Source organism: Dipodomys spectabilis, unplaced genomic scaffold, assembly GCF_019054845.1.
Source record: "Dipodomys spectabilis isolate Male_0828 unplaced genomic scaffold, ASM1905484v1 ptg000188l, whole genome shotgun sequence".
Lineage (NCBI taxonomy): Eukaryota > Metazoa > Chordata > Mammalia > Rodentia > Heteromyidae > Dipodomys > Dipodomys spectabilis.
In genome coordinates, this window is record NW_024870865.1 from 1,950,696 (window position 1) to 1,977,630 (window position 26,935).

The 26,935-nt window shown below is 54.0% G+C and overlaps 1 protein-coding gene across 2 annotated transcripts; it reads left to right on the forward strand.

The window, feature by feature from the left end:
- Positions 1–26,935, forward strand: H6pd (hexose-6-phosphate dehydrogenase/glucose 1-dehydrogenase). Of its 2 annotated transcripts, none has more exons than XM_042695755.1 (5): positions 1–69; positions 11,585–12,221; positions 13,489–13,606; positions 22,431–22,700; positions 25,031–26,935. In XM_042695755.1, the coding sequence occupies exons 1-5, from the start codon at positions 65–67 to the stop codon at positions 26,392–26,394; spliced, it is 2,394 nt and encodes a 797-aa protein (XP_042551689.1). In that variant the 5' UTR covers positions 1–64; the 3' UTR covers positions 26,395–26,935. The 2 variants fall into 2 exon arrangements, with proteins under 2 accessions (XP_042551689.1, XP_042551690.1); XM_042695756.1 differs by lacking the exon at positions 1–69 and adding an exon at positions 374–392.

A 26,935-nucleotide genomic window follows, 5' to 3' on the forward strand; every position in this document is an offset into this window, starting at 1 on the left:
GGAGGTGCGGGCCGGGGTCGCGCCTCGCCGCTTTCCGGAGGAGCGGCGCGCGCAGCCGAGCGAGATGAAGTAAGCTGCCCCCACCCCCTCCGCTTGCTGCGCACCCGACGCCCGGGGGCCCGCGGGGGCCGGAGCCCGGGGACGGGCCTGGAGGCGGCGGCCCGGCCGCGTCCGGGCAGCGGACGCCCCGTGCTCCCGCTCGGCCGCTTTGGCTCCCGGCCTTCAGATCGCGTTTCCCGCACGGCCGTGCGGCGCGGGCGCTCCCGCCGGGCCCCGCGCCGCAGCCCACCGCCGGCCTCGACGGCTCCGCCGGAGACCCACACTGCGGGAGACACCCCAGGGCTCGGGCCTCCGCACACCCCTAACCGCCCCAGACCCGTGGCTCCCGCAAGGTAACGTGATGGAGAACCGGGTGCGTGGCTGATAGAATCTTCGGGATTTGTGAGGCTCATCGTTTTGGTCAATCTTGGCAATACTTGAGAGAAAAATGGCCCTTCTGGTACGAGCCGGAGAGAGCTCCCTTCCGGGAGGTTTCGGTGTTACTTTCTGTTGGGTGTGTGTGCCTGAACTCAGGGCCTGGGCGCTGCTCCTTGGCACTCTGCCACTTGAGCCACAGCTCTACTTCCTGCTTTTTGCTGGTCAGTTGGAGATGAGAGTCTCATGGACTTTCCTGTCTGGGCCAGCTTCAAACCCTCTGAGATCCTCAGATCTCAGCCTCCTGAGTAGCTAGGATTATAGGTGTGAGCCACTGACACCCGGCTGAATTTGTTTGTTTTTATCCCAAACTGGAATTAGTACTCAGTTCCTGTGACTGGGTCAGGACAGCTCATGGCCTTTTAAAAGTGAAACAAATGTGTGGGCAAACAAAGGGAATTGGAAACTTTTAATCTTCCCAGGGCAGCCAAAGGATCTTAACTTTCACTTCCCCAATGGAATTCAAACAAGGCAGCCCCCCCACCCCCTACCCCTTTTGTAAATTGCACAGTGAATTCTGCTAGGTTCTTACCTAGGGACCCTGACCAGCCCTAGAGATCAATAGTCTGACCTTGCTTCCATCTCTCACTACTGTATCGTCCCAAAGATTTCTGTGTCCTCAATCTGATTTCTTCTGGCCAGGCAATAAAATGAGGTAGGTTATCCCCATTTTATAGCTGGAGTGGCGGACTTAGGGCTCTTACATCTTTACTTCCAACCGTTCCCCCCTCTGCACATATTGGGTCTTGAATTCAGGGCCTGGGTGCTGTGTCTTTAGGTTTTTCACTGAAGGATTACACTCTATTTGAGCTACAGCTCCACTTCTGGCTTCTGCTGGGTAACTGGAGATAAGAGTCATTACCTGTTGCTCTGCCCAGGCTGACTTTGAACTGTGATCCTCAGAGCTCAACCTCCTGAGTAGCTAGGATTACAGTAATGAGCCACTGGTGCCCTGTTGGTTCATTAAGTTTTTTACAGGAGTTTCAAGAAGCTAAGAAATGCTTTCTTTCATAGGTGTGCATGATGTTTACAATATCCAGTGATATAAGCTGATATTTCTTTTTTTTTTTTTTTGTCAGTCATGGGGCTTGAACTCTGGGCCTGGGTGCTGTCTCTGAGCTCTTCAGCTCAAGGCAAGTGCTCTACCACTTGAGCCACAGCACCACTTCTGGTTTTCTGGTGGTTTATTGGAGATAAGAGTCTCACGGCAGCCGGGCGCTGGTGGCTCACGCCTGTAATCCTAGCTACTCAGGAGGCTGAGATCTGAGGATCGCGGTTCAAAGCCAGCCCGGGCAGGAGAGACCGTGAGACTCCTATCTCCAATAAACCACCAGAAAACCGGAAGTGGCACTGTAACTCAAGTGGTAGAGCGCTCGCCTTGAGCTGAAGAGCTGAGGGACAGCGCCCAGGCCCAGAGTTCAAGTCCCACGACCGACAAAAAAAAAAAAAAAAAAGAGTCTCACGGCGTTTCCTGTCTGGGTGGCGTTGACCTGTCATCCTCAGATCTCAGCCTCCTGAGTAACTAGGATCACAGGCATGAGCCACCAGTGCCGGGCAGAAGCTGACAGGTGCTCTGTGGGAGGATGTCGCTAATGGCTGCGCTCTGATCATCAACGTGTGGACTCCTGATTGACTTATTTTCCTGTCTTGATTGATTTCTTTCCCGTCCCCTGGGTGAGGCATAAAGAATTTAAATAACTTCTCAGAGGCCACCTCATTGTTCAGAGGCAGAACAAAAAGTTGAATTTAAGGTCTCTCACGAATTTAAGGTCTCTCGATTAACAGGTCTCCAACCCAGTCCCCAGGCCTTCATCTTAGCATCAGCAGGTGGAAGTATGAGTCGCGGTTGGATGAGAGGGATGAGCAAAGAGCAGGGTTGCTGAAAGCATTGTTGATCCATTCTTGTAGAGTTGCACAGCCAGTGTGTATACCAACACAGTTCTGCCATCTGGACACCTAGCCCTGAGCTAAGGCATGGTAGGCAGCTCTGGATCCAGACTGCCTTGTACTTAATCCTATCCCCTTGAAACTGTTGGACATTGGGGAAGTCAGCCTAACGCTGAATCTTATTTTCCTCTCTGCTCACTGCTAATGGGGTTAATGAATGACAGTACTCAACTCATGGAGTCATGGCAAGAATTCAAGTGTATTCTTAGTCTAGCATTTAGCATACGGCTCAATACTAAATAAATAGCTCTTATTTATTTGTGTGTGTGTGTGTGTGTGTGTGTGTGTGTGTGTCTGTCTGTCTGTCTGTCTGTCTGTCTATGTGTCTGTGTCTGTACTGGGGCTTGAACTCAGGACCTACGTACTGCCCCTTACCTTTTACTCTCAAGAACAGCACTCTACTAATTTAGCAATAGCTCCACTTTTGGCTTAAACCATACTCAAAGCCTGTGCTGGCTTTGAGTTCAGTCCTCAGATCTCAGTCTTTTGAGTAGCTGGGATCACTAGCATGAGCCCCTAATGCCCCGTTAGCCCTTATTCTTACAATAGCTGGAGGAATGTGACTAGAAAAGCACCTGCTAAACAACCCTGAGTTCAAACACTACTACTATGCCCATCCCCCCACCCCCCCACCCCGCAAAAAAAAAGAAGTTTTTTTTGTGTGTGTCCAGTCGTGGGGCCTGAACTCTGGGCGCTGTCCCTCAGCTCTTCAGCTCAAGGCTAGCGCTCTACCACTTGAGCCACAGCGCCACTTCCGGCTTTTTTTCTTTTTGCTTTTGTGGTGCTGAGGACTCAAACCCAGGGCCTCATGCATGCAAGACAAGCGCTCTACCACTGAGCCACCTTCCTAGCCCCAAAAGAAGTATTGCTAATGTTCAAAGTAGTGGGTAGCGGTGAGTGTGCGCACGTCCAGTGCCTGAGGTCATGAGAGCCACTTGCTTTCTCCTCATTGAACCGCAGGTAACGTGGTACACAAGGATGCAGGCAGTCCTCTGCTTATTTGTTCATTCTGCTAAAATCTTCTTCAGCCTTCTGTGTGCCCACCTGCTTGAGATACTGGGGATTTTGCATTCAACAAAACTGGAGGAATTTCCTTCTTAGAGGAAGGAGTGGCAGGCAGAAAAAAAAAAAAAGATAGATGTAATAATTTTATGGTGTCTTAGAAAGTGGTATAGAGGGGCTGGGAAGGTGGCTCAGTGGTAGAGCGCTTGCCTTGCATGCCTGAGGCCCTGGGTTCTATTCCTCAGCACCACGTAAGCAAAAAGAAAAAAGCCGGAAGTGGTGCTGTGGCTCAAGTGGTAGAGTGCTAGCCTTGAGCTGAAGAGCTGAGGGACAGTGTCCAGGCCCAGAGTTCAGGACCCATGACTGGACCCCCCCCCCCCAAAAAAGAGAAAGTGGTATAGAGAGACAGGGAGAAATAGAGCACACAGGGGGACAGCTGCTGTGGGACAGGGGTGGCAGGGAAAGCCTTACCGAGCTACTGACATTTCAGCAAAGAGCTAAAGTTAGCGAGGGTGTGAACCAAGTGGACATCTGTGGGGAAAAGTGGGCCAGGGAACACAGCAGGTACAAAGGTCCTGGGGCAGGAACATGGACAGCTGGAGCCTAAACAAGGGGTGGAATAGTAGAAGGGGTCAGAGATCTGGGAGAGGCCAGATCCATGCAGACCCTTACCGCCTAACACTATGAAAAGATCCGACTGCCGGCTCACTCTGTAGGGACCAGAGGTGGAAGCAAGAGGCCACACAGGAGCTCACGTAGTGATGGAGAGGGGTTGGTGGAGGGGAAGAAGGTGCTGAGAAGTTGTAGTCTAATGAACCTTGAAGACACACCGTGGGATTTGCTGACAGCTCAAATAGCACCAAGGTTGGTGACAGGACCACCAGGAAGGAGGTGGTGGCGTTTCCGGAAGCTGGGGGAAGGGCATTTGAAGCAGGTTGGGGATGGGGGCGGGGGTGCTAGTCAAATCAGTGTTGACCATATGAAGTCTGCTAGATGCCCAGCTGCAGCTGAGTGTACTTGTCTAGTGTGGAGGGGAGAAGTGCATTCTGGGAGCATGGACTGGCCAAGTGTCTGCTGTTGGCAAAGTTCAAGCACAGCAGTATGGAATATCTCTCTTTTGGATACAATTTTGTTTGTTTTTCTGTCTTAGGGCTTGAACTCGGGACTTGGGCACTGTTCTTGAGCTCTTTTGTTCAAGGTCAGTGTTGTACTACTTTGAGCCACAATGCCACTTCCAGCTTTCTGGTGGTTAATTGGCAATAAGAGTCTTATGGACTTTCCTGCCTGGGCTGGCTTTGAACCACGATCCTCAGATCTCAGCCTCCTGAGTAGCTAGGATTACAGGCATGAGCCTGTTGTAAGGAATTTTACCAGCATTGATGAGAGTAAAAGCCAGTCAAATGATCAGGAGGTGGTAAGCTTTAATAACTTACGATTTTAGTTTTTAATGTAATGTACTTGATTACAAATTTATACAATTCTGTTTTTTGTTTTTTTGGGTTTTTTTTTTGTTCTGGGTATTGAGGCTTGAATTCAGGGCACTCATTGTCCCTTTGCTTTTTCTCTCAAGGATAGCACTCTGCCACTTGAGACTCACCTTTACTTCTGGCTTTTTGCTGGCTAATTGGAGCTAAGAGTCTCACTGACTTTTCTACCTGGGCTGGCTTGGAACTGCAGTCCCTCCATTTCAGTTTCCTGAGTGGCCAGGATCACAGGTGTGAGCCAGAGTCATAGAATTTCATTTTTGATCATGACTGTGTGCTTAACAACTGTAAAAAAAAATCCCACAAATGGAGCGCTTGAGTCCTGTTTGCAGGTGTGAAGTGAGCCTGGCTCATCACTGAGTTTATAGAATCTGGGGCATGTAGAGGTGATGGGAGCGAGGGGTCTCTGTTCAAGATGAACCCCAGATCTGGAAGCATTTGTCCCCAGTCCGGTAGAGTGAAGTTGATTGACACCGGGGCTGGATCTATGGCTGCATTGTTAGATTTTAGTGAGTGAGTGGGAACAAGAGGGGACCCCGGCAGGAAAATACTTGGATTGGCAAGTGTATATATATACATATATATATATACACATATATCCATATCCTCTTTCTTAGTTTAAAAACCTTTAGTTTGGATTCTTGTCTTCCTACCACACTATTTTTTTTATTTTAAAAATTTTTTTGTTAGTCATGGGGCTTGAACTCTGGGCCTGGGCACTGGCCCTCAGTTCTTCAGCTCAAGGCTAGTTCTCTACCACTTGAGCCACAGTACCACTTCCAGTTTTCTGGTGGTTTATTGGAGATAAGAGTCTTACTGAGTTTCCTGCCAGGGCTGGCTTTGAACTGTAATCCTCAGATCTCAGCCTCCTGAGTAGCTAGGATGACAGGTGTGAGCCACCGGTGCCCGGCCTTTTTATTATTTTCTTAAGCTTTTTTTATTTTTGTTTTTTTTTAAATTTTATTTGTTTATGTGGTCTGGAGGAATTGAACTCAGGGCCGAATGCATGCTAGGCAAACACTCCACCATTACGCCACATTTCCAGTTACCTACCATACTCTTCTAAAAAGTCCAAACTGGCAGGCTGTGATTGGAGGAATTTTCCATCTTCCCACCTTGCGCACAGAGGCAGCTATCAAAGGTGTGCAGGGGTCAGGGTTGGGCAGCAACCCTTGATCTCCCTCTCCCACCTCTGCCCTGCTGGGCTAAGCGGTCCAGCACAGCCTCCTGGGGTTAACCAGCCCCTGTTTGAGTGTAGCTCCGGCACTGCCTGGCTCTGCCTGGGCCAGGCCTGGGCAAGGACAGCCGTGTGGACGCTGGCCTGCCATTTCCTGCCAGGGTGGAAAGGAGGGCTGGAGCCGGATTCTGATCTAAACCCCCTGGCTGGCCAAGTCAGGGTTCCCCCTTCTGGGATGCATGCAGGGCCCTTGTCTCACAGGTGAGTCTCCCCAGTGCTGACTTCGCAGGCCCAGCATTGGGCCGTCAAGGGTAAGGGGGCCTGGGACCAGATCCCTGGGTCCAGTCCATCCTAACGCCAGCATGAGCCCTGCAGAGCAGTCCCAGTGCGGGCGGGAAAGACCTGCTCTCAGTGGTGAGAGCATTGCTGGCTTAGCTTGCTTGCTTGCTTGCTCACTTTCTCTCCTCTCCCATCTCCTCCTCTTTTCTTCTCTTTCTCCTCTCCTATCCCCCACCCTCCCAACAAGGTCTCACTATGTATTCCAGGCTGGCTTTGAATTCATCAACCTCCCAAGTGCAGGGATTACAGGCCTGAAACATGCTTGTTTGCCAGCTAATTTCTTTTTTTCTTTTCTTTTTTCTTCTCTTTTTGGCCAGTCATGGGGCTTGAACTCTGGGCCTGGGCGCTGTCCCTGAGCTTTTCAGCTCAAGGCTAGTTTTCTACCACTTTGAGCCACTGCACCATTTCTCCTAGCTAGTTTCTTGAACAAAAATTGTAATTGAAACTGTATCCATTATAGTCATTTTTGTTGTTGTTGTTTAATGCCAGTCCTGCGGCTTGAACTCTGGGCCTTGGCACTGTCCCTGAGCTCTTTTGCTCAAGACCAGTACTCTACTACTTGAGCCACAGCTCCACTTCCAGCTTTTGGGTTGTTAATTGGATATAAGATTCTCATGGACTTTCTGCCCAAGCTGGCTTCAAACCACAAGGTCTCACTCAGCCTTTTGAGTAGCCACTAGCACCTGGCTCCTCCATATTCTTTTTTCTTTTTCTTTTTGGTCAGTCATGGGGGCTTGCACTCTGGGCCTGGGCACTGACCCTCAGCTTTTCAGCTCAAGGCTAGTGTTCTACCACTTGAACCACACCACCACTTCCAGTTTTCTGGTGGTTTATTGGAAATAAGAGTCTCACAGACATTCCTGCCAGGGCTGGCTTTGGACTGGGATCCTCAGATCTCAGCCTCCTTAGTAGCTAGGGTTACAGGTGTAAGCCACCAGCGCCTGGCTGTCCATATTCTTTTAAGATATAACCTCAGAGAATTTTGTTTTAACTCTTTTCTCTCCTCCCTCCTTCCCTCCCTCTCTCCTCCCTCCTTCCCTCCCTCTCTCCTGCCCTCCCTCCCTCCCTCCCTTTCTTCCTTCCTCTCTCTCTCCCTTTCCTCCTTTCTTTGGAATATGGGATTTGAACTCAAGAACTCATGCTGGGAAAACCACTAAGCTCTGCTTCCAGCCCTTTTTGTGAAGGTAATTTTTTTGTGTAGACTCAAATTCTTTCCCCAGGGCTGGCTTGGACCTCGACCCTTATCTGTGGCCTCTCAGTGCGCTAGGTGATAGATGTGTACCACAACACCCAGCTCATTGGCTGAGATGGGGTCTCCCTAGCTTTTTGCCACAGCAGGCAATCCTGAGTAGCCGGGATGACAGGCGTGAGCCACCCTCCACACTCCGGTATCAGCATCTCTGTCATAACTCAGCTCTGGCTTGCCTGGCCCTGGTGTACTGGCTGGGGCTCACAGTACTTCTCTGCTTAGCTAGCGGAGCCTGAGCTGCATCGTCCTGGGGGCAGGGTAGAGACTTAAAAGTGCTGAATGGAGGGACAGGAAAATGCAGACATGCTTCAGTGCAAAGGTGCATTTCCTAGGTGAGAAGGGGAAGCTGCGTCCCAGGTTAAAGGGCTTGTCAGTGAGGGATCTGGTCAGGAAAGCTGGACTGGAGGGACCACATTTTCCCATCTCCCCCCCCATCTGATATCCGACCCTTCCTGTCCTACAGCTTTGCAAATGGTGCACTCTGGATTTTCTCATTGATTCTGTGTGTTTGTGTGTGTGTGTGTGTGAGAGAGAGAGAGAGAGAGAGAGAGAGAGAGAGTTAGAGTTCATAGTTGGATCAGTGCTAGGTGGCTCTTATGCTTACTTCAGGTACACAATTCTGACAGATTTATTTCATGGTCTGTTCCTTTCAGAGCAAAGAAAGCTGGAAAAGATGTTTGATTCAGGGAAAAAAGCAAACCTTACACTCAGAGCGGCATGGGAGAGGGGTAGACCTCAGGGCACGAGCCGCTGGTCCCTGGCGGAGTGACTTATTTTCTGTTGCATTATGGGTTTGGATCATTTCTTTTTTTTTGGTCGGTCGTGGGGCTTGAACTCTGGGCCTGGGTGCTGTCCCTCAGCTCCTCAGCTCAAGGCGAGCGCTCTACCACTTGAGCTACAGTGCCACTTCCGGTTTTCTGGTGGTTTATTGGAGATAGGCGTCTCACGGTCTCTCCTGCCCGGGCTGGCTTTGAACCGCGATCCTCAGATCTCAGCCTCCTGAGTAGGTAGGATTACAGGCGTGAGCCACCAGCGCCCAGCTAAATTATTATTATTATTATTTTGGGTCCAGTCATGGGGCCTGAACTCTGGGCCTGGGCGCTGTCCCTCAGCTCTTCAGCTCAAGGCTAGTGCTCTACCACTTGAGCCACAGCGCCACTTCCGGCTTTTTTCTTTTTGCTTATGTGGTGCTGAGGAATCGAACCCAGGGCCTCATGCATGCAAGGCAAGCGCTCTACCACTGAGCCACCTTCCCAGACCCGGGTTTGGATCATTTCTGCCCACCGTGTGTGGCGCATCTGGGAGGGTAGCTGTGCCGGGCTTCCCCGGCTCCCGGCACGGTGGTGATGGAGTCTGCGGGGCTGGCTGTGGAGCCCCAGAGGCCAGGGAACAGTGGAATTGTGCAGACCCTGGGACCTGCAGGCGTCTTCCACTTCACTCAGCCAGCATTAGCTAGTCTCATCACATGCCTCCTTCTTTCTCCTAGTAGGCTCAGCCAAGTGACACTAAGGCCTCCCGTATACCAAACGCAGGGGCTGGGTCTGCTCCTAGGCCATCACAAAGTACCGAGTACCCAGTTATCTCCTGTGGGAAATGAGGTGATGTAGCTGTCCTAGACCCTGCCAAGTACCCGCTCCAGCAAGTGTGTGTGTGTGACTCAGTAGTTAACAGCCAGTTAAAGGGATGGGCAAATCAAAGCACTCAAGGCCTTGGGACCCACCCTAGGTCTGCCAAGTCAGTGTTGCAATTGGGGAGGTTGAGTTGGGGGCAGCTGTCAGCAACTACACCTTAGGACCTTTCCCTCCCTCCCCCCCCTCCCTTTTTAAACTTGGCAGTACTAGGGTTTGAACCCAGGGCCTTTGTACTTTGCTAGCCACACCTCCAGCCCTCCCTGGACCTTCTTTATTAAATTACAAATCTTGCCCTCTCTAAAAGTGTGATGCGCATTGCCATTTGCGCCACAATGTTAAGGTTAAAAGGTACGGTTAGGAAATGAACAAACACATGTTGCCCACTGTGATCGAAGACAGGGCTTAGCAAGGGCAGAGTGAGCAACAGTGTCCAGATCCCCAGCGCTGCCTGTGTTTCGGTGTGAAATGACCTGAGGCTGGGCTGGAAGCGCTGCCTAGCAGACTGCGGCTTGGCGCACTCGCTCCTCAGAGGAGGCTTGGTGGCGCAGTGCGGCCGCCCCCCCCCCCCCCCCCCCCATCCACCCTTCCTCACCGACAGGCTGGCGTGGCCGAGGCGCTGGCCTGGGTCACAGGCTCCCCGCCTGCCCGTCCAGGCTCCGCACTGGACCCATCCCCAGCCAGATCAGGGCTTGGAAACAGCTGGCTACTGGCACCTCCCCTCTGCAGGCTGTGTCCTGGGGTTCGGGTTCCTCCTGCGGCTGCTCCTGCACTGACCTTGCGGTTTTGCTTTCCCTCTGGGCAGGGGCCATTGCCAGTTGAGAAACAGTTGAAGCCCAAGGACTTTCACTCAAAAGGCAGAAAGCAGTAGAGTAGGCCTGAGGGCTGTGTGTATTTAGAGAAGGTTGAAGATGCAGGAGGAGGGGGTGGGCTGGAGCCCGCCCCCCCATAGGAGGCCAATGATAAGCTAGCCAGCTCTAGGAGCCTTTTATACATCTATATCTCTTTAAAACTCCATCTGTGTGAGCACAATACCCCAAGATGTTCATAGCTTCTCTCTCTTTCTCTCCCCTCCCTCCCCCTCCCTCTCCCTCCGCTTCCCTTCTTCTCCCTCCCTCTCCCTCCCTTTCCCTCCCCCGCCTGGAACCCAGTGTTCTTGTGTGTCAGGCAAGTGCTCCACCACTGAGCCACACAACCAGCCCAGAGGTTTTTTTGCGTGTGTGTGTGTATGTCGGTCGTGGGGCCTGAACTCTGGGCCTGGGTGCTGTCCCTCAGCTCTTCAGCTCAAGGCTAGCGTCCTACCACTTGAGCCACAGCCCCACTTCCGGCCTTTTCTGCTTCTGTGGCACTGAGGAATCGAACCCAGGGCCTCATGCATGCAAGGCAAGCACTCGACCACTGAGCTACCTTCCTAGTCCAGACCAGCGTTTTTGTTTTGCTTTTTTTTTTTTTTTTTTGGCAGTACTAGGGATTGAATTCAGAGCCTCACACTTGCTAAGCAGGTGCTCTACTACTTGAGTTACCCCACTAGCTCCTTTTTATGTAGTTTATTTTCAAGGTGGGGAGTCTCCCTTCTTGTCCAGGCTGGCCGGTACTACTGTCCTTCCCTTTGTCACTGGGATGATAGGCCTGTGCTATTGTGCCTAGTCATTGGTTGCGATGGAGTCTTAGAAACTTGTATGCCTAGACTGGCCTCGAACCGCAATCGCCTGATCCCTGCCTGTCCAGTAGCCAGGATTACTGGCTGCAGCCATGCCCCACTCCTGAAGTTAGTTCTTAATCTTTGTGCTAGAGCCCTTTGTTAGCATGCTTGTGTCGGCAGAGGCCAGTAGACTGGGGAAAAAGCCAAATGAGGGCTGAAGAGGTGGTAGGTACTCCCCCCAGTCCCAGCCATGGCCGACAGGCCTGGGATCAGCCCAGAGCTGGGTGGGGCTTCCCCTGCCGACCCTGGGGACCTGTGCTCCCCTGGGGAACAGGCAGTGTTTGTACAGCCTCTCCTTCCGGCCCTGTCTGGTGGCTTGTGTCACCTAGTTCCCAGCAGCCACCATGTGGCCTGTGGCTTTGTTTGCCTCCCTCCCACTGCCTGCTGGCACAGAGGCCTGGTTGCAGGAAGGAGGGGCGGTGTAGCGTGGGGCAGTGCAGTGTGGCGCGGTGCGGCGCGGTGCATTTATTCCCAAGAACGATGGCCGTTTCTCGCCAGGCAGGAAATGTTTGCTGCCCTAGACACAGGTTTGTTTCTGGGTCACAGCTGTGAGTCTTATCCTTCCTCGTTCCGTCACCCCAGGCTCCCAGGCGCTTGCAAGATGCTCACAGTGGCTGCGTGCCTGGCGCTGCTGGGCTGCCTGCAGGCCCAGGAGCTCCGCGGACACGTGTCCATAATCCTGCTGGGAGCCACCGGGGACCTGGCAAAGAAGTACTTGTGGCAGGGACTCTTCCAGCTGTACCTGGACGAGGCGGGGAATGGCCACCATTTCAGCTTCCACGGGGCCGCTCTAACGCCTCCCCAACAGGGCCAGGAGCTCATGGCCAAGGCCCTGGAGACTCTCTCCTGCCCCAAGGACACCATGCCCAGCCACTGCGCTGAACTCAAGGAGCAGTTCCTGCAGCTGAGCCAGTACCACCAACTGAGGACGGCTGAGGACTACCAGGCTCTGAGCAGACATATTGAGGCCCACGTCCAGCAGGAGGGCCTCCAGGAGGCTGGCAGGATCTTCTACTTCTCAGTGCCTGCCTTTGCCTATGCCGACATTGCCCGCCACATTAATAGCAGCTGCCGGCCAGCCCCTGGCGCCTGGCTGCGGGTTGTCCTCGAGAAACCCTTTGGCCACGACCACCACTCAGCCCAGCAACTGGCCACAGAACTCGGGAGCTTTTTCCAAGAGGAGGAGATGTTCCGAGTGGACCATTACCTGGGCAAGCAGGTGAGCCACCAGGGCTGCCAAGGAACTCTGCAGGCACAAAGTGTGGAAAGAGGCCCAAGGGCACTGGTCTCCCTGCAGGGGCCGAGGATATTAGGGGGCAGCAGGCAGGACTGCCTTGCTTGTCTCAGTGTCCCCAATCCTGGTGTTTGTATAGGCCCATCCTTGGGGCTTCCCAGACCGGGTCTGGGCTTTGGCTCCGCCCCATCACCCTGCTTTTCCACAGAGTGACCCAGCTGGGGATCTCTGGGGGACACTGTGGGAATTAGATTGGTGTTCTAACTTTGTACCCGTATGTCTCTTCCCAGCAATTCCTGCTTCCTGAGTTCTCTTTGGGCTGAAGACTAGTAACAAGATCTTAACACTGATAGGGCTGTGAGCCCCTAAGCTATGATGAAGGATCTTGTGGGGTGCATGTCAGCAGCCAGTTCGCTGCACAAGCCTCAAACCTTGAGGAGGTGCATCCAGGCCCTGCCACCCCAGCCCAGAGCACAGCACACCTGCCCCCTAGGTGCTGAGTGCCAGGTTGTTACCTGGCAAAGGCTTCAGTCTCCAGCCCATGCGGTTGCCATGGTACCAGTCCCAAATAGTGGTCCCTGATCAGGTCAGGTACTGTTGAGAATTTTACTCACTGCAAAAATCAGAAGATATGCTGAATGTATTCACTTTAAATCTTTTAAAAATTTATTACTACATTTTTGTGGTACTGAGGAATTGAACCCCAGGCTTTGTGTATGCTAGGCAAGCACTCTACCACTGAGCCACATTCCCAGCCCAACTTCTTTTTTTTTTTTGTCAGTCATGGGGCTAGGACTCAGGGACTGGCACTGTCCCTGAGCTTTTTTGTTCAAGGCTAGAGCTCTACCACTTTGAACCACAGTGCTATTTCCCATTTTCTAGTAGTTAATTGGAGATAAGAGTCTCATGGAGACTTTTCTGCCCCAGCTGGCTTTGAACTGCAATCCTCATATCTCAACCTCCTGAGTAAGCTAAATAACTAAAAACAAATATTGCTGGAGACATGGCTTAAGTGGTAGAATGGCTGCCTAGCAAATGTAAGGACCTGAGATCAAACTCCAGTGTCACCCAAAACAAAAAAAAGGTGTTGAAATTTAGGAAGTCTTTAATAGGCTATAAAGCCCAAGACCCCAAACTATTGCCCATGGAGTATCTGCTCCCCCGATTGGAGAATAGGGATGCTTTGAACACTTGAAGCAGAGCCCCCTTCTTCCTCAGAGAAGCATCCACGTCCAGTCTTCCTTCCTCACAGGCTGTGGCTCAGATTCTGCCCTTCCGGGACCAGAACCGCCAGGCCTTGGATGGCCTCTGGAACCGGCACCATGTGGAACGGGTGGAGATCATCATGAAGGAGACGGTGGATGCGGAAGGTGTGTGTGTGTAGCTGTGGGCCCTGCACTTGGAGGCCATGCTAGCCTGTGTCTGGCTGGCTGGAGGCCTGAGCAGCACCCTGGCCCTGTGTGTGGCCCGCAGGGCTCAGAGGGAGGCTTTCTGCCTCTATGGTTCCCCGGGGCCTGCTGGGAGCCTAGCTCTGCAGGGGCCAGCTGCCTGTGCCATACACGGCACAGACCCTGGGAACAGCTGGCAAGGGGTAAGGGCTGGAAGCTTCCCTGGGATTTACCAGTGTGGTGGAGATCACCAGAGCTGTGTGAGGGCTTTGCACACTCCAGAGCTTGTGCAAGCAGGGCCCTTCCTTCCTCTTCCTTGCCCTGTACCGGGGAGGGGTGGGGAAGTGGGGGGGAGGGGGCTGGTACTAGCTCCATTGCTCTTTCTCCTGAGGGGGGGGGGCTGCCTGAGGCTTGTGAGGCCCACTTCCTGTTGCATGCACCCTCTCCTGGCCTTCTCCACTCCTGCTCTCTGGGCTGTCCCTGTACTTGTCACATGGTGTGTCGTATCTGACTGTAGACCCAGAAAGCGCCCCCCCTCGGAGTGCTGAGTAAATGCCTGTGAGCAGGCATGTGAGTGGGGTTAGGAGACCCCGTCTCTGCCTCCAGATCATCAGCGCATCCCCACAACCCGTCACTGCCGCATCTGCAGGCACACAGGACTGGAGGCGATGACGGCTGAGGTCCCTTTGAGCTCTGGCGCTCTGGATGCTATTATATTTTCTGGCACCCACTCTGTTTCAAGCAGTTCTTACCCAGCCATAATGCATGTTGACCTGGATGGTGTCCTTAGCGCCCCCTCCTGGCCGCCATGTGAGAGGGGAGAGCTACCCGCCCCCTTACAGATGAGCTTTGGTGACTTGTCCAGGGCTCGGGGTGGAGGGTGGGAGGTGGTCTGGGGGACAGCAGTATAGCTCCAGCTCCTAGGCTTGGCAGGTGTGCATGGCAGGCCAGAGTTGTGTTCACATCCAGCCCCGTCCTGTACCCACTTTGTGCATCTGCAGGGAGTCCCCAAGGCCAGAGAAAAGGCAGGCCACACATTAGACCAGGAGAGTATGTGTGTGAGTGTGTGGCCAGAAGCTCTGCCTTTTTTTCTCTCCACTTATCCTTTCTCCTTGCCATTTCTTTTCCTTTTTCCCCTTGGTTACTCTTAGGCTTTTTCTGCTTTCCTCTCTGAATGGGTATGTAGCATTGCAAGCTTTGTGTGGGCTGTGGGGTTGCAGATGAAGCTTAATGGAGAAGGTTACAAATGCTCCCCTCGCCCCCGTGTGTGTGTGTGTGTGTGTGTGTGTGTGTGTGTGTGTGGAAACAGTGCCGTAGAAGGCAGGTGAGCTGTGAGGAGCAGAGGCCAGGCTTTGAAGGGTAAGTCTCAGAAGACTCTGGGCTTCTCCCCTCTGGGGCCCATAGCAGAGTTCTGGCCCCTGGCCGTGACTGTTCACGGGTCTCTGGAAGTCCTCCTGAGTCCTCCAGAAATCCCCTTCGGGCTCTGCAGGGGCTCTGCTGTGGGTGGTCTGGACCTGAGGGGTCCAAGGCCCCGGTGGCACCGTGTCCTCCCTCAGCCTGTCTCCCTCTGCAGAGCTGAGCAGCTGGTTTGGCCCTGAGAGTGTGGAGTGGGCAGGCAGCCAAGGCTCCTCTCTTCCTGAGGGCTCCAGCCGCCAGGACTGGTCCTCTGCCTGTTTCGCGGCTGCACTGCTGGGCTGGGTCTCCCTGGACAGGCTCAGAAGTGGCAGGACAAGCCCAGGTTCTTTCTCTTCATGCGTGTGTGTACCAGGAGAGCACCCTGCGGAGCCTGTGCCAGCGCTGTGACCCGCACACTTCCCCTTCTCCTGATCCTGCTTTGGACTCGTTAGTCCAAGCTGGAGAGAGGGCAGGTACTGTTCCCCCCCTCCATCCCCCTCCCCACCACAGGGCTGAGGCTGCTGCCATGTGGGTAGTGGGGTGGCGAGCAGATAGGAGGCCAAGATGGTACCCTACCAGAGTTCGGTGGGCTTAGCAGACAAATGAATGTTTCCAAGGCAGAAGGACCAAGGGCACAGGCTATGGCTCAGCCCCCAGCCCCACCCCTGCCAAGCTGGGCTAGACCCCACTTCTCCTGGCAAGTGTGTAGCAGCTGCCGCCCCCCCCCCCCCCGCCAGTCTGGACCATACCCTGTGTGCTGCGAGCCAGACTGGGGTGCTGAGCTTTCCTGGCCTGGTGTGGACAGAGCCTTGGGCCAGGGTTTTGAGCTGCAAGGTTGTTTGATGTTTGTCCTCACCCAAATGGCAGCGTCCCGTGCCAACCTGGCGGTCTCACCTGCCGCTCCCCTCAAGGGTCCCAGCGTGGAGTCATAGATGCCCAGGGCTCTGGCAGCAGCGTGGCCAGAGTGATGCAGGCCAGGACAGCGGCCGCTGTGTGGCAGTGGCTGCGGAGTGGCCCTCATCAACCCCAGGAAGTGCTTGGTAGACAGGAGCGGCCAGGTCTTTCAGGAGGCGGGACTGGGATTTGAACCACAGCGTGTGGCTCCTTAGAACCGGAACCTGTGACCACTGTACTCCTGGTCTCCCAGTTGCCCAGGGCCTCAGCAGTTGGCCTGCCTGGCAGGGGGCTCTCAGGGGCACACTGCGGCCCTCATTTTCCCTCTGGACAGAGGCTTGGGCCGGGGAAGGAAGAGGACTTCCCTCGGGAGAGGGTCCTCATCCTGACAGTGGGGGAAGAGCACAGTGCGGGTTAGAGTGGACCTCGGTGCCCCGCACCGAGGGACTGAGGTAGCCAGGTCCTCTGAGGTAGCGCCAGCTGTCCAGCCGCCCACCTGAGTGCCAGGAGGCGTCGGGAGCTCACTCAGCAGGGCCAGCGTCCCTCCCGTGCCATCTGCTGAGCTGTCTGCAGGGTGAGTCCAGGGCAGTTGCAGCCTCCTTTCGGGGGGGGCGGGGAGAGAACCAGCCAGCAGCTAGCCTGCCTCGCCCTCGCCCTCACCTTCCTTATTTGTAGTGATCCCAGAAGATATGGACAGGCGCTGCAGCTGGCTTTTAGTTGCTCTTATTTTTGTAAAGAGTCTGTTTCTCCTGGGGGAGCCTGGGTCTCCTCCAGTGTGGAAGCTGTGAGAATGGGGTTCCTGGTCCCCTTCCGAAGGTGGCCGTCCTCGGCCTGGCCTCTCTTCAATGCCCAGACCTTGATCCCTCGCTTAGGTAGAAGGGTAAAGTCAGATAATGTCCATCAAATACATCACCAATGGCAAGGCCATGCTTCTTAGGAGTTTGTGAGGAGAGGTGGCAGCGATCATCCAACAGTCTGTGTCCCCTGTGACTCAGGTTGCATTATTATACAAAGACCGCAATTAGTCTGTAGCATTGCGTTATATCCGTTCTTACCTGACATCTCTCTGTCTCTCTTGCACTTGAGTATTTGCATATTCCAATCTGCATGTATTTGCATTTTACATAGTATATCTTGTGGCTCTCTGTTTTCATTCAGTTCTGTTTCTATCACAGAATGTGTGGTAGACATTCTATAATTAGGCATTTTGATCGTTTCTAGTTTTTGCATTTCTAACAGTACTTTCCAAGGTGCTTTTATTTTCTGGTCTCATTGTAAATATTTTGTAATTGTTATTATAAAGGTGATATACAGTGCCAAGATTAAAAAAATAAAAATGAGATACAATTCATACTCAATATAATTCACCCTCTTCAAGTACACAGCTCTGTGGATTTCAGTATATTGCCAAGTTGCACAACTGCTGTGTAATGCCAGGACATTTGTGAGCATTTCTCAGTGTGCTCAGTAAGCCAAAGCTATGCACTTCCTGTCCCGTGGGCTCACGCTGGGCTCCTGAGGACAGGGCAGTGCCTGCCTGCGCTCTGTGATCCCATGACCTTGGGCACAGTCTGGACTGGCACAAACAGGAGCCAGGTTCATGGATGTCTTCCTTCTCATTGTACCTTTCTGCTCTTTTCCAGTACTCGTAGGTTTTAGGAAAGGATATGGGAGTGAGTGTAGGTCATTTTCAGGAAAAAAAAAAAATCAATGGTGGTAACCAGCAGTTCCTAAAACAAATCAGCATATTGGGAACCGTTAGTGCCAGCCTCCAGCTCTCTACCCTCCTGCTTGGCTGCCGCAGGGCTCATGCGCCAGGCCAGCCCTGGGCCTGTACTCACACCCACAAAGGCAGAGCTGGCCAGGATGGAGCAGAGCCACAGGCCGAGCTAAATGTGGCTGCACCCCCAGAACTTGAAATGGAGTGGAGGAAGCTCTCTTCTTCCCAGCAGGTAGTAAGCTCGTGACAGGAATTCTCCCTGAGAACCAAGAATCCACTGGATAAAAATAGGACAAGGGCCTCTTAGGGATTTGCTAATGTAGTGAATGGTAAGCAGATAACAGGGCATTTAAGGGTGCTGGTGCATTGTCTCCATCAGACTTTGGTTTGCTCTTCAGGCTCGAACTGGTGTCCTTCTGCCCAAATGCGGTGTCACCGATTCTTCTGATGTTTTTACATTTGCACATCCCTGAGGTCGAGCACGCTGTGGGGGAGGGACGGTGATCAGCCATGCACTTGCCATCTGTGCGGTTTCAGATTTGACGAAACCCAGCTCACTACCAGCCTTCATGGCCCATGGCCTTCTCTGGCCCACAGCGGCACCTTGAATGGTCTTTTTTTTTTTTGTCTGTCATGGGGCTTGAACTCTGGGTCTGCGCGCTGTCCCTCAGCTCTTCAGCTCAAGGTGAGCGCTCTACCACTTGAGCCACAGTGCCACTTCCAGTTTTCTGATGGTTCATTGGAGATAATAGTCTCCCAGACTTTCCTGCCCAGGTTGTCTTCGAACCGTGATCCTCAGATCTCAGCCTTCTGAGTAGCTAGGATTACAGGTGTGAGCCACCGGCACCTGGTTTATATTAACTCTTTTAATCCCTACAACATCCCTGTTGGGGTGCCAACATGATTCTTCTGCCCCCTCCCCTTTTTAAACACTATGTGTCAGTCAGCATCATTCACTTGAGGTCACCGGGCCGAAGTTGGCAGAGCAGGTGTTTGAACCCTGTTCCTGGGACCATACTGGGATCTTGAGTCTGGACTGCTGATCATGGCTCCAGCCAGCCACCAAATAGTTTAGATTCACCCTCTAAATACTGTCCTTGCATTTCTGGGTTACCTCGTTCCTCTGTTATGTCCTTCAAATGCAGCATTGCTGATTTCATTATACAAGTCTGTCTGACAGTTCATCTTCCCAGACCACCTCTGACTGCTACGACTCCCCATACTAAAACTCCCCAAAGTCCCACAGAGGTAAACCCCCACCACATGCCTCACCCGCTTCAAGTACATCTTCAGAGTTCACCTCTACCACCACCACAATCGGCTTTTGGATATTTTCCTCACTCTGGAGAGAAGCCTGCACCCAATGGCTATCCTCCATAAGTTCCCCATTCCCCCGGCCTCTGGCCACCCGGCATCTGTGTTTCTCTCTCTAGATCTTGCCTTTTCTGGACATTTCATATCAACAGATATTTTTTAAATCAGTGGACCCATAATTTGTGGCCTTTTGTTTGTTATTACTTTGGCATATTTTCCCTCCCTCCCTCCCTCCCTCCCTCCCTCCCTTCCTTCCTTCCTTCCTCCCTGGTTGTGGGGCTTGAACTCAGGGCCTGGGTGTTTTTCCTGAGCTCTTTGGCCTAAGGGGAGTGCTCTGCCACAACACTGCATGGGTTTTCTGGTGATTAATTGGAGATGAGAGTCTCATGGACTTTCCTGCCTGGGCTGACTTTGAACCATGATCCTCAGACCTCAGCCCCCTAAATAGCAGGATTACAGATATGAGACACGGGTACCTGGCTCCCCCCCCCCCCCCCCCCCCCCCCGTCTGCCAGTGCTGGGACTTGAACTCTCACTCTGAGCACTTTCTCTTAGCATTTTTTCAGCTTGCTTGCTTGCTTTTTTTCCTTTTCCTTCCCTCCCTCCCTTCCTTCCTTCCTTCCCTCCCTCCCTCTTTCTTTCGTCAACAAACTTAAACTTTGTATCTGATGCTTTTGCTCATTGGCTGGTTTCCTACTAACAGAGCCAAGCCTCCAACCCCTTCCTTAGCTTCTTTGCTCAAAGCTAGTGCTCTACTACTTGAGCCACAGCTCTACTTTGACTTTTTGCTGGTAAAGTTGCCAACTGGTTTTAATTTTGTTAATTTCAGGGTGCTAAAGATTAGAATCCAGGGCCTATGTGTGCATAGGAGGCAAATGCTTTACCACTGAGCTATACCCACATCCTACGAGCTGCTTAAAAAGAACTTTATAGTCTTTTGTGTGTCTATCCCTAGATTTTGTTCCATTTCCTCTCCTTTACTGTTCCATGTTTTTTCGTTTTGTTTTTTGTCGGTCATGGGGCTCGAACTCTGGGCTTGGGCGCTGTCCCTCAGCTCTTCAGCACAAGGCTAGCGCTCTACCACTTGAGCCACAGCGCCACTTCCGGTTTTCTAGTGGTTTATTGGAGATAAGAGTCTCATGGACTTTCCTGCCCGTGCTGGCTTTGAACCTCGATCCTCAGATCTCAGCCTCATTAGTAGCTAGGATTACAGGCTTGAGCCACCGGTGCCTGGCTGTTCCCTGTTTTTTTGATAGATTATCCTTTTCTTTTTTCTTCTTCCTTCCTTCCTTCCTTCCTTCCTTCCTTCCTTCCTTCCTTCCTTCCTTCCTTCCTTCCTTCCTTCCTTCCTTCCTTCCTTCTTTCCTTCCTTCCTTCCTTTCTTGCTTTCTTTCTTTCTTTTTTTGGGAGGTTGGTGGTTGTGGGGCTTGACCTTGGGACCTGGGCACTGACCCTGAGCTCTTTTGCTCAAGGCTAATGTTCTAGCACTTTGAGCCACAGCACCACTTCTGGTTTTCTGGTGGTTAATTGGAGATAAGAGTCTCACAGACTTTTCTTGCCCAAGCGGGATTTGATCCTCAGATCTCAGCCTCCTGAGCAGCTAGGATTACAGGCGTGAGCCTCCAATGCCGGGCCTAATACTGCTTTTTCCCCTTGAACTTCAAAAGGTGCCTGGAGGTTACAATTGAACATGTCCATCTCAGTGTCCAGTGCTTCCTGTCCAGTCATCCATCATCCTCCCCATCCTGGTGCTTCCTCCCCCAGCCTCATTTCCTGAATCACACATGTCCACTGAGTGTCTTGCTCTATTTGTTTCTTGTCTATTGATGTTTATACTCCTGAGATCCACACAGGAGAGAAAAACGTCCTTTGGCTTCCTAAACCTGGCTTATTTCACTTGGTATATTTTTTAGATCTATTCATTTCCCTGCAGATGACATTTCATTCTTTCTAATGGCTGCATACAATTCCTTTGTATGTGTATATGCCATTGAAGGTATATGTATATACACATGTTATTGTAAGTATGTATATGCATATAAATGGTTTGCATACATACATATGTACATCACATTTTATTTCTTATTTCTGTATATAGAACATTCCTTAAACAATCCCCTGTGTAATTTTGGTGAAGAGTCACACACTTTTGGGTCATATGTGAATCTTTCTGTCTCATTCTTGTGCCTCAGAGAAAATGCACATGAGAACCTTAAGCTCTGAAACCATGTGTGTTGAAGGCAGATGATCAGAACTGACATGCGCTGCCTTGGAGAAGGCCGTGGAGTGTACAGTGTGTGGCCAGTCAGCCCTGGGCATCTGACTACCTCCTGTGTAGAGTAGGGGTGAGCGGTACCTGCCACAGAAGACCTTGCGTGCAGTGGCTCGTGGCAGGTGCTCGGGTGTGTGTTCCTCGTGCCAGGCTCTGTGTCCAGTACTCTGACATGTCTGTTCACCGTCATGGGAGCCGAGTGTTTGCCGGCTGTCTGTCTCCTGGATGTTGTAAGTGTGTCTAATTGGGGCGCATCGTTCCTCTGCCCTCCCTGGTTTGCTCTTTACACTGTCTTCCAGCTCTGTAAACCAGCCCCCCAGCCCCTGTCCTATGGCTTGGGCCCCAGTTTGAGGACCTCTCATCCATTATTATGTTGGTACTGGGGCTTGAACTCAGGGCCTGGGCACTGTCCTTTTTTGTTCAAGGCTAGTGTTCTACCACTTGAGCCACAGCTGCACTTCCAGCTTTTTGCTGGCTGATTGAAGAGGAGTCTCACGGGCATTCCTGCCTAGACTGACTTTGAACCTTGATCCTCAGATCTCAGCCTACTGAATAGCTAGGAGTATAGGTGTGAGCCACTGATACCAGGCTCTCTGTATTTGTTTTTGTTGTTGTTGTTGTTGGTTGTGGGGCCTGAACTCTGGGCCTAGGCACTGTCCCTCAGCTCTTCAGCTAACGGCTAGTTCTCTACCACTTGAACCACAGCACCACTTCTGGCTTTTTCTGCTTATGTGGTACTGAGGAATCGAACCCAGGGCCCCATGCATGTGAGGCAAACACTTTACCACTGAGCCACCTTCCCAGCCCTCTCTATATTTTTAGAGGTAAGGAGTTTGGTCAGGACACAGCAGTCAGTCTCCGCGCCCCGCCTCCATCCCCACTGTGTCATTGTGGCCTCTTCCGGTTCTGAGCATGGTGGACCTGCTGCGGCCCGGTGCCCAGGGCGGGAGGGCAGTGCAGTCCGGCCTTTTCTGGGACTAGAAGTTTGTCACACACATTCCTGGATGGATCGAAGACTTGTCACCTTCCCTTAGAGCAGTTCTCAGTGAAGGGAGGGGCTCCAGGACGCCCTTCTGCCCTGGGCATGTGGAGGATTGTTGGGGCACGCTCCTTGTCTTGGGCTGAGAAAGGAGGGGTGCTAGCACGTGTGTGGGGTGGGGGTCCTGGCACACCTTGGGGACCCTCCTGACTCCCCCCCCCCCCCCCCACAGGCCGCACCAGCTTCTACGAGGAGTACGGCGTCATCCGGGACACTCTGCAGAATCACCTGACGGAGCTCCTCATGCTCATCGCCATGGAGCTGCCTAGTGACATTGGCAGCTCTGCCGCGGTGCTGGAGCATAAGCTGCAGGCCTTCCGCGCCCTGCGGGGCCTGCAGAAGGGCAGCGCCGTCCTGGGCCAGTACCAGACCTACAGCGGGCAGGTGCGCCAGGAGCTGCAGAAGCCGGGCAGCTTTCACAGCCTGACGCCGACCTTTGCAGGTGCGCTGCCGGGGGCCGGAGGGTGCTGGGGGTGCGATGACCTTCCTCTATCCAGCCACCTGCCAGCTTGGAGCAGAGGGCCATCTGCTGGTGCTTTCTGGGCTAAGGGCGTCTGGGCGGCAGTCTGTGCACATCCGCCTCCATTCGGTCCTGGTTCCAAAAGCCTCTGAGGGCTGACAAGTACAGCCCTTGCGGGCATGGGTGGGCATGCGTCTGGCTTCCCGATGCAAACCTCTGCCAGCTCCCAGCCTGAGGCGCTTCCTGCCGACACTGCACTGGGCAGTGGTGCTTGCCAGAGCCATGTCTCCTGGGGCTCGCACTTTGGGGGAGAGGGTCTGCTCCGGCCGGCTGTGAGGACTGTCAGTGGAGCAGCAGTGGCTCCCAGAGCGGGTACCAGATGCTGGGCACTCTGCCTTGGTTTCCCTCCATCCTCACACAGACCCCCAGCAGCTGATTGCAGCTCCATGATGGCTTGGAGGTGGGTGTGGAGCATGTCAGTGGGCTTTTCTTGCCAGGACATACAGACCACAGGCACACACAGCCCTTCCCAGACAAATGTACACACATGCAGCCCTGCCCAGACACACATGCACACACATCCCTGCTGGGACACACATGCACATGCAGCCCTGCCTGGACACACATACACACGCAGCTCTGCCCAGACACATGCACACGCAGCCCTGCCCAGATACCCGTGCACACATCCCTGCCTGAACACGTGCATATGCATCCCTGCCTGGACACATGTGCACACGCAGCCCTGCCTGGACACACGTGCACACGCAGCCCTGCCTGGACACGTGCACACACATCCCTGCCTGGACACGTGCACACGCAGCCCTGCCTGGACACACGTGCACACACAGCCCTGCCTGGACACACGTGCACACACAGCCCTGCCTAGACATGTGCACACACATCCCTGCCTGGACACATGTGCACACACATCCCTGCCTAGACACGTGCACACGCATCCCTGCCTAGACACGTGCACACGCATCCCTGCCTGGACACATGTGCACACACATCCCTGCCTGGACACACGTGCACACACAGCCCTGCCTAGACACGTGCACACACATCCCTGTCTGGACACGTGCACACACATCCCTGCCTGGACACACATGCACACGCAGCCCTGCCTAGACACACATGCACACATGTCCCTGCCTGAACACGTACATATGTATCCCTGCCTGGACACACGTGCACACACATCCCTGCCTGGGCACACATGCACACACGTCCCTGCCCAGACACACGTGCACATGCATCCCTGCCTGGACACACGTGCACACACATCCCTGTCTAGACACACGTGTACACACATCCCTGTCTGGACACACCTGCACACGCAGCCCTGCCTGGACACACGTACACACACATCCCTGTCTAGACACACGTGTACACACATCCCTGTCTGGACACACATGCACACACATCCCTGTCTAGACACACGTGCATACACATCCCTGCCTGGACATACATGCACACGCCTCCCTGCCTGGACACACATGCACACACAGCCCTGCCTGGACACACACGCACACGCAGCCCTGCCTGGACACACGTGCACACACATCCCTGCCTGGACACACGTGCACACACATCCCAGCCTGGACACACGTGCACACACGTCCCAGCCTGGACACACACGCACACGCATCCCTGCCTGGACACACGTGCACATGCAGCCCTGCCTGGACACACTGCACACGCATCCCTGCCTGGACACACGTGCACACGCAGCCCTGCCCAGACACAAGTGCACACACATCCTTGCCTGGACACACATGCACATGCATCCCTGACTGGACACACGTGCACACGCAGCCCTGCCTGGACACACGTGCACACGAAGCCCTAACTGGACACACGTGCACACGCAGCCCTGCCTGGACACACGTGCACACGCAGCCCTGCCTAGACACACACGCACACACATCCTTGCCTGGACACACATGCACACACATCCCTGCCTGGACACACGTGCACACACAGCCCTGCCTGGACACACGTGCACATGCATCCCTGCCTGGACACATGAGCATACACAGCCCTGCACAGCCTTGGTCTGCGTGTGCCCTTACTAGAGGGACGTCCCGAGTGCTCTGCAGACACGGGCAGGAAGTGCCTTTTCTCAGAAACCCCTGGCCCCCAAGCATCAGGACCCCCACTCCTGTTCCCAAGAGCAGTGCTGTCACAGCCCCCGCCTCCCTGGCAGGAGGAGGCAAAGGAAGGTTGGGAGCCATGGCAGAGGGGATGTGGAGTCGCACTCATCCCCCTCTTCCCCCCCCCCCCCCCCCCCGCACTGCTCTTTCCTGCAGGGGTCCTGGTCCACATGGACAATCTGCGCTGGGAGGGTGTGCCTTTCATCTTGACATCTGGTAAGGCCTTGGATGAGAGAGTGGGCTATGTTCGCATTGTGTTCAAGAACCGGGCCTATTGTGCCCAGAGCGAGGGCCACTGGGCCGCAGAGCAGAGCCGATGTCTGCCCCAGCAGATCGTCTTCTACATCGGACATGGTAGGCTGGGCCACCCCGCCATCCTGGTCAGCCGGAACCTGTTCAGGCCCTCCCTGCCCTCCCAGAGCTGGGAGGAGGTAGAGGCACCGCCGGGCCTCCGCCTTTTCGGCCGGCCCTTGTCCGATTACTATGCCTTCCGCCCGGTACAGGAGTGGGATGCCTACTCCTTCCTGTTATCCCAGATCTTCCACTGCCGGAAGGAATCCTTCATCACCACGGAGAACTTGCTGGCCTCCTGGGTCTTCTGGACCCCCTTGTTGGACAGCGTGGCCCACGAAGTCCCACGCATCTACCCCGGGGGCTCGGAGAACGGTCACCTGCTGGACTTTGAGTTTGGCGGCGGCCAGTTGTCGTTCACCCAGCAGACGCTGGAGCAGCTGGTGCCCGGGCCGGCGTCTTCCCCAAGGCCCAGTGACTTCCGGGTCCTCAGGGCCCAGTACCGAGAAAGCCCGCTGATCTCCGCCTGGCCCGAGGAGCTCATCTCTAAGCTGGCCAGTGACATTGAGGCCACCGCCCAGCAGGCCGTGCGGCGCTTTGGCAAGTTCCACCTGGCGCTCTCGGGCGGCTCCAGCCCCATCGCCCTGTTCCAGCAGCTGGCCACCGGACACTTCAGCTTCCCCTGGGCCAACACGCACCTGTGGCTGGTGGATGAGCGCTGTGTGCCTCTCTCAGATCCGGACTCCAACTTCCAGGGCCTGCAGGCGCACCTGCTGCAGCACATCCGGGTCCCGTACTACAACATCCACCCCATGCCCGTGCACCTGCACCAGAGACTCTGCGCCGAGGAGGACCAGGGTGCCCAGACCTATGCCAGTGAGATCTCCGCCCTGGTGGCCAACAGCAGCTTCGACCTGGTCTTGCTGGGCATGGGCATAGATGGGCACACGGCCTCCCTCTTCCCACAGTCGCCCACGGGCCTGGATGGCGAGCAGCTGGTGGTGCTGACCAAGAGCCCCTCCAGACCACACCAGTGCATGAGCCTCAGCCTGCCCCTCATCAACCGTGCCAAGAAGGTGGCCGTCCTGGTCATGGGCAGGACGAAGCGGGAGATCACCATGCTGGTGAGCCGTGTGGGGCACCAGCCAAAGAAGTGGCCCATATCGGGTGTGCTGCCTCGTTCTGGCCAGCTGGTTTGGTACATGGACTACGAGGCCTTTCTGGGGTGATGGGGATGCCTACGCCCTTTGCTCCAACCAGACTTGCTCCCACCAGCCGTCTTCCTTTCCATCCTGCCTCTCCCTGTCCAGGGCATGATGAGGCTCCGTCGCAGCCTCTGAGGGAGTCGGCCCTGTGTGATGGCGGGGTCTAGATGCAGAACCAAAGCACAAATGGCTTCTTTGCTCTTGAGATGCCTCACACCCAGGTCAGAGGAGAAACTTCAACCACGGAAAATCCGGCAGTTACAGGTCAGCACCGAGTAAAATGGGAGAAGCTGGAGTCCCCAAGAAGGCATGAGGCCTGGTGTCAGGTGACCCCTGCCTTCCTGTGGCCTGGTATCAGGTGACTCCGACTCCCCATGGCCTCCTATGGCCTACTGCCCAACTTTTACATGATTAGCTGACTGCCTGGTCCTTGCACACAGCTTCTACTTGCTGTGTGGAGGGTCCTGTCCCCTGGGTTCTCAGTTCCTCCCGTTTCTTTTCTTTTTCTGCCAGTTGTGGGGCTTGAACTCTGGGCCTGGGCGCTGTCCCTCAGCTCTTCAGCTCA

Coding starts and splice junctions, on each gene's coding strand:
- H6pd (XM_042695755.1), top strand. Junction 12,222..13,488: donor ACCATTACCTGGGCAAGCAG/GTGAGCCACCAG, acceptor CCTTCCTCACAG/GCTGTGGCTCAGATTCTGCC. Junction 22,701..25,030: donor CCTGACGCCGACCTTTGCAG/GTGCGCTGCCGG, acceptor TCTTTCCTGCAG/GGGTCCTGGTCCACATGGAC.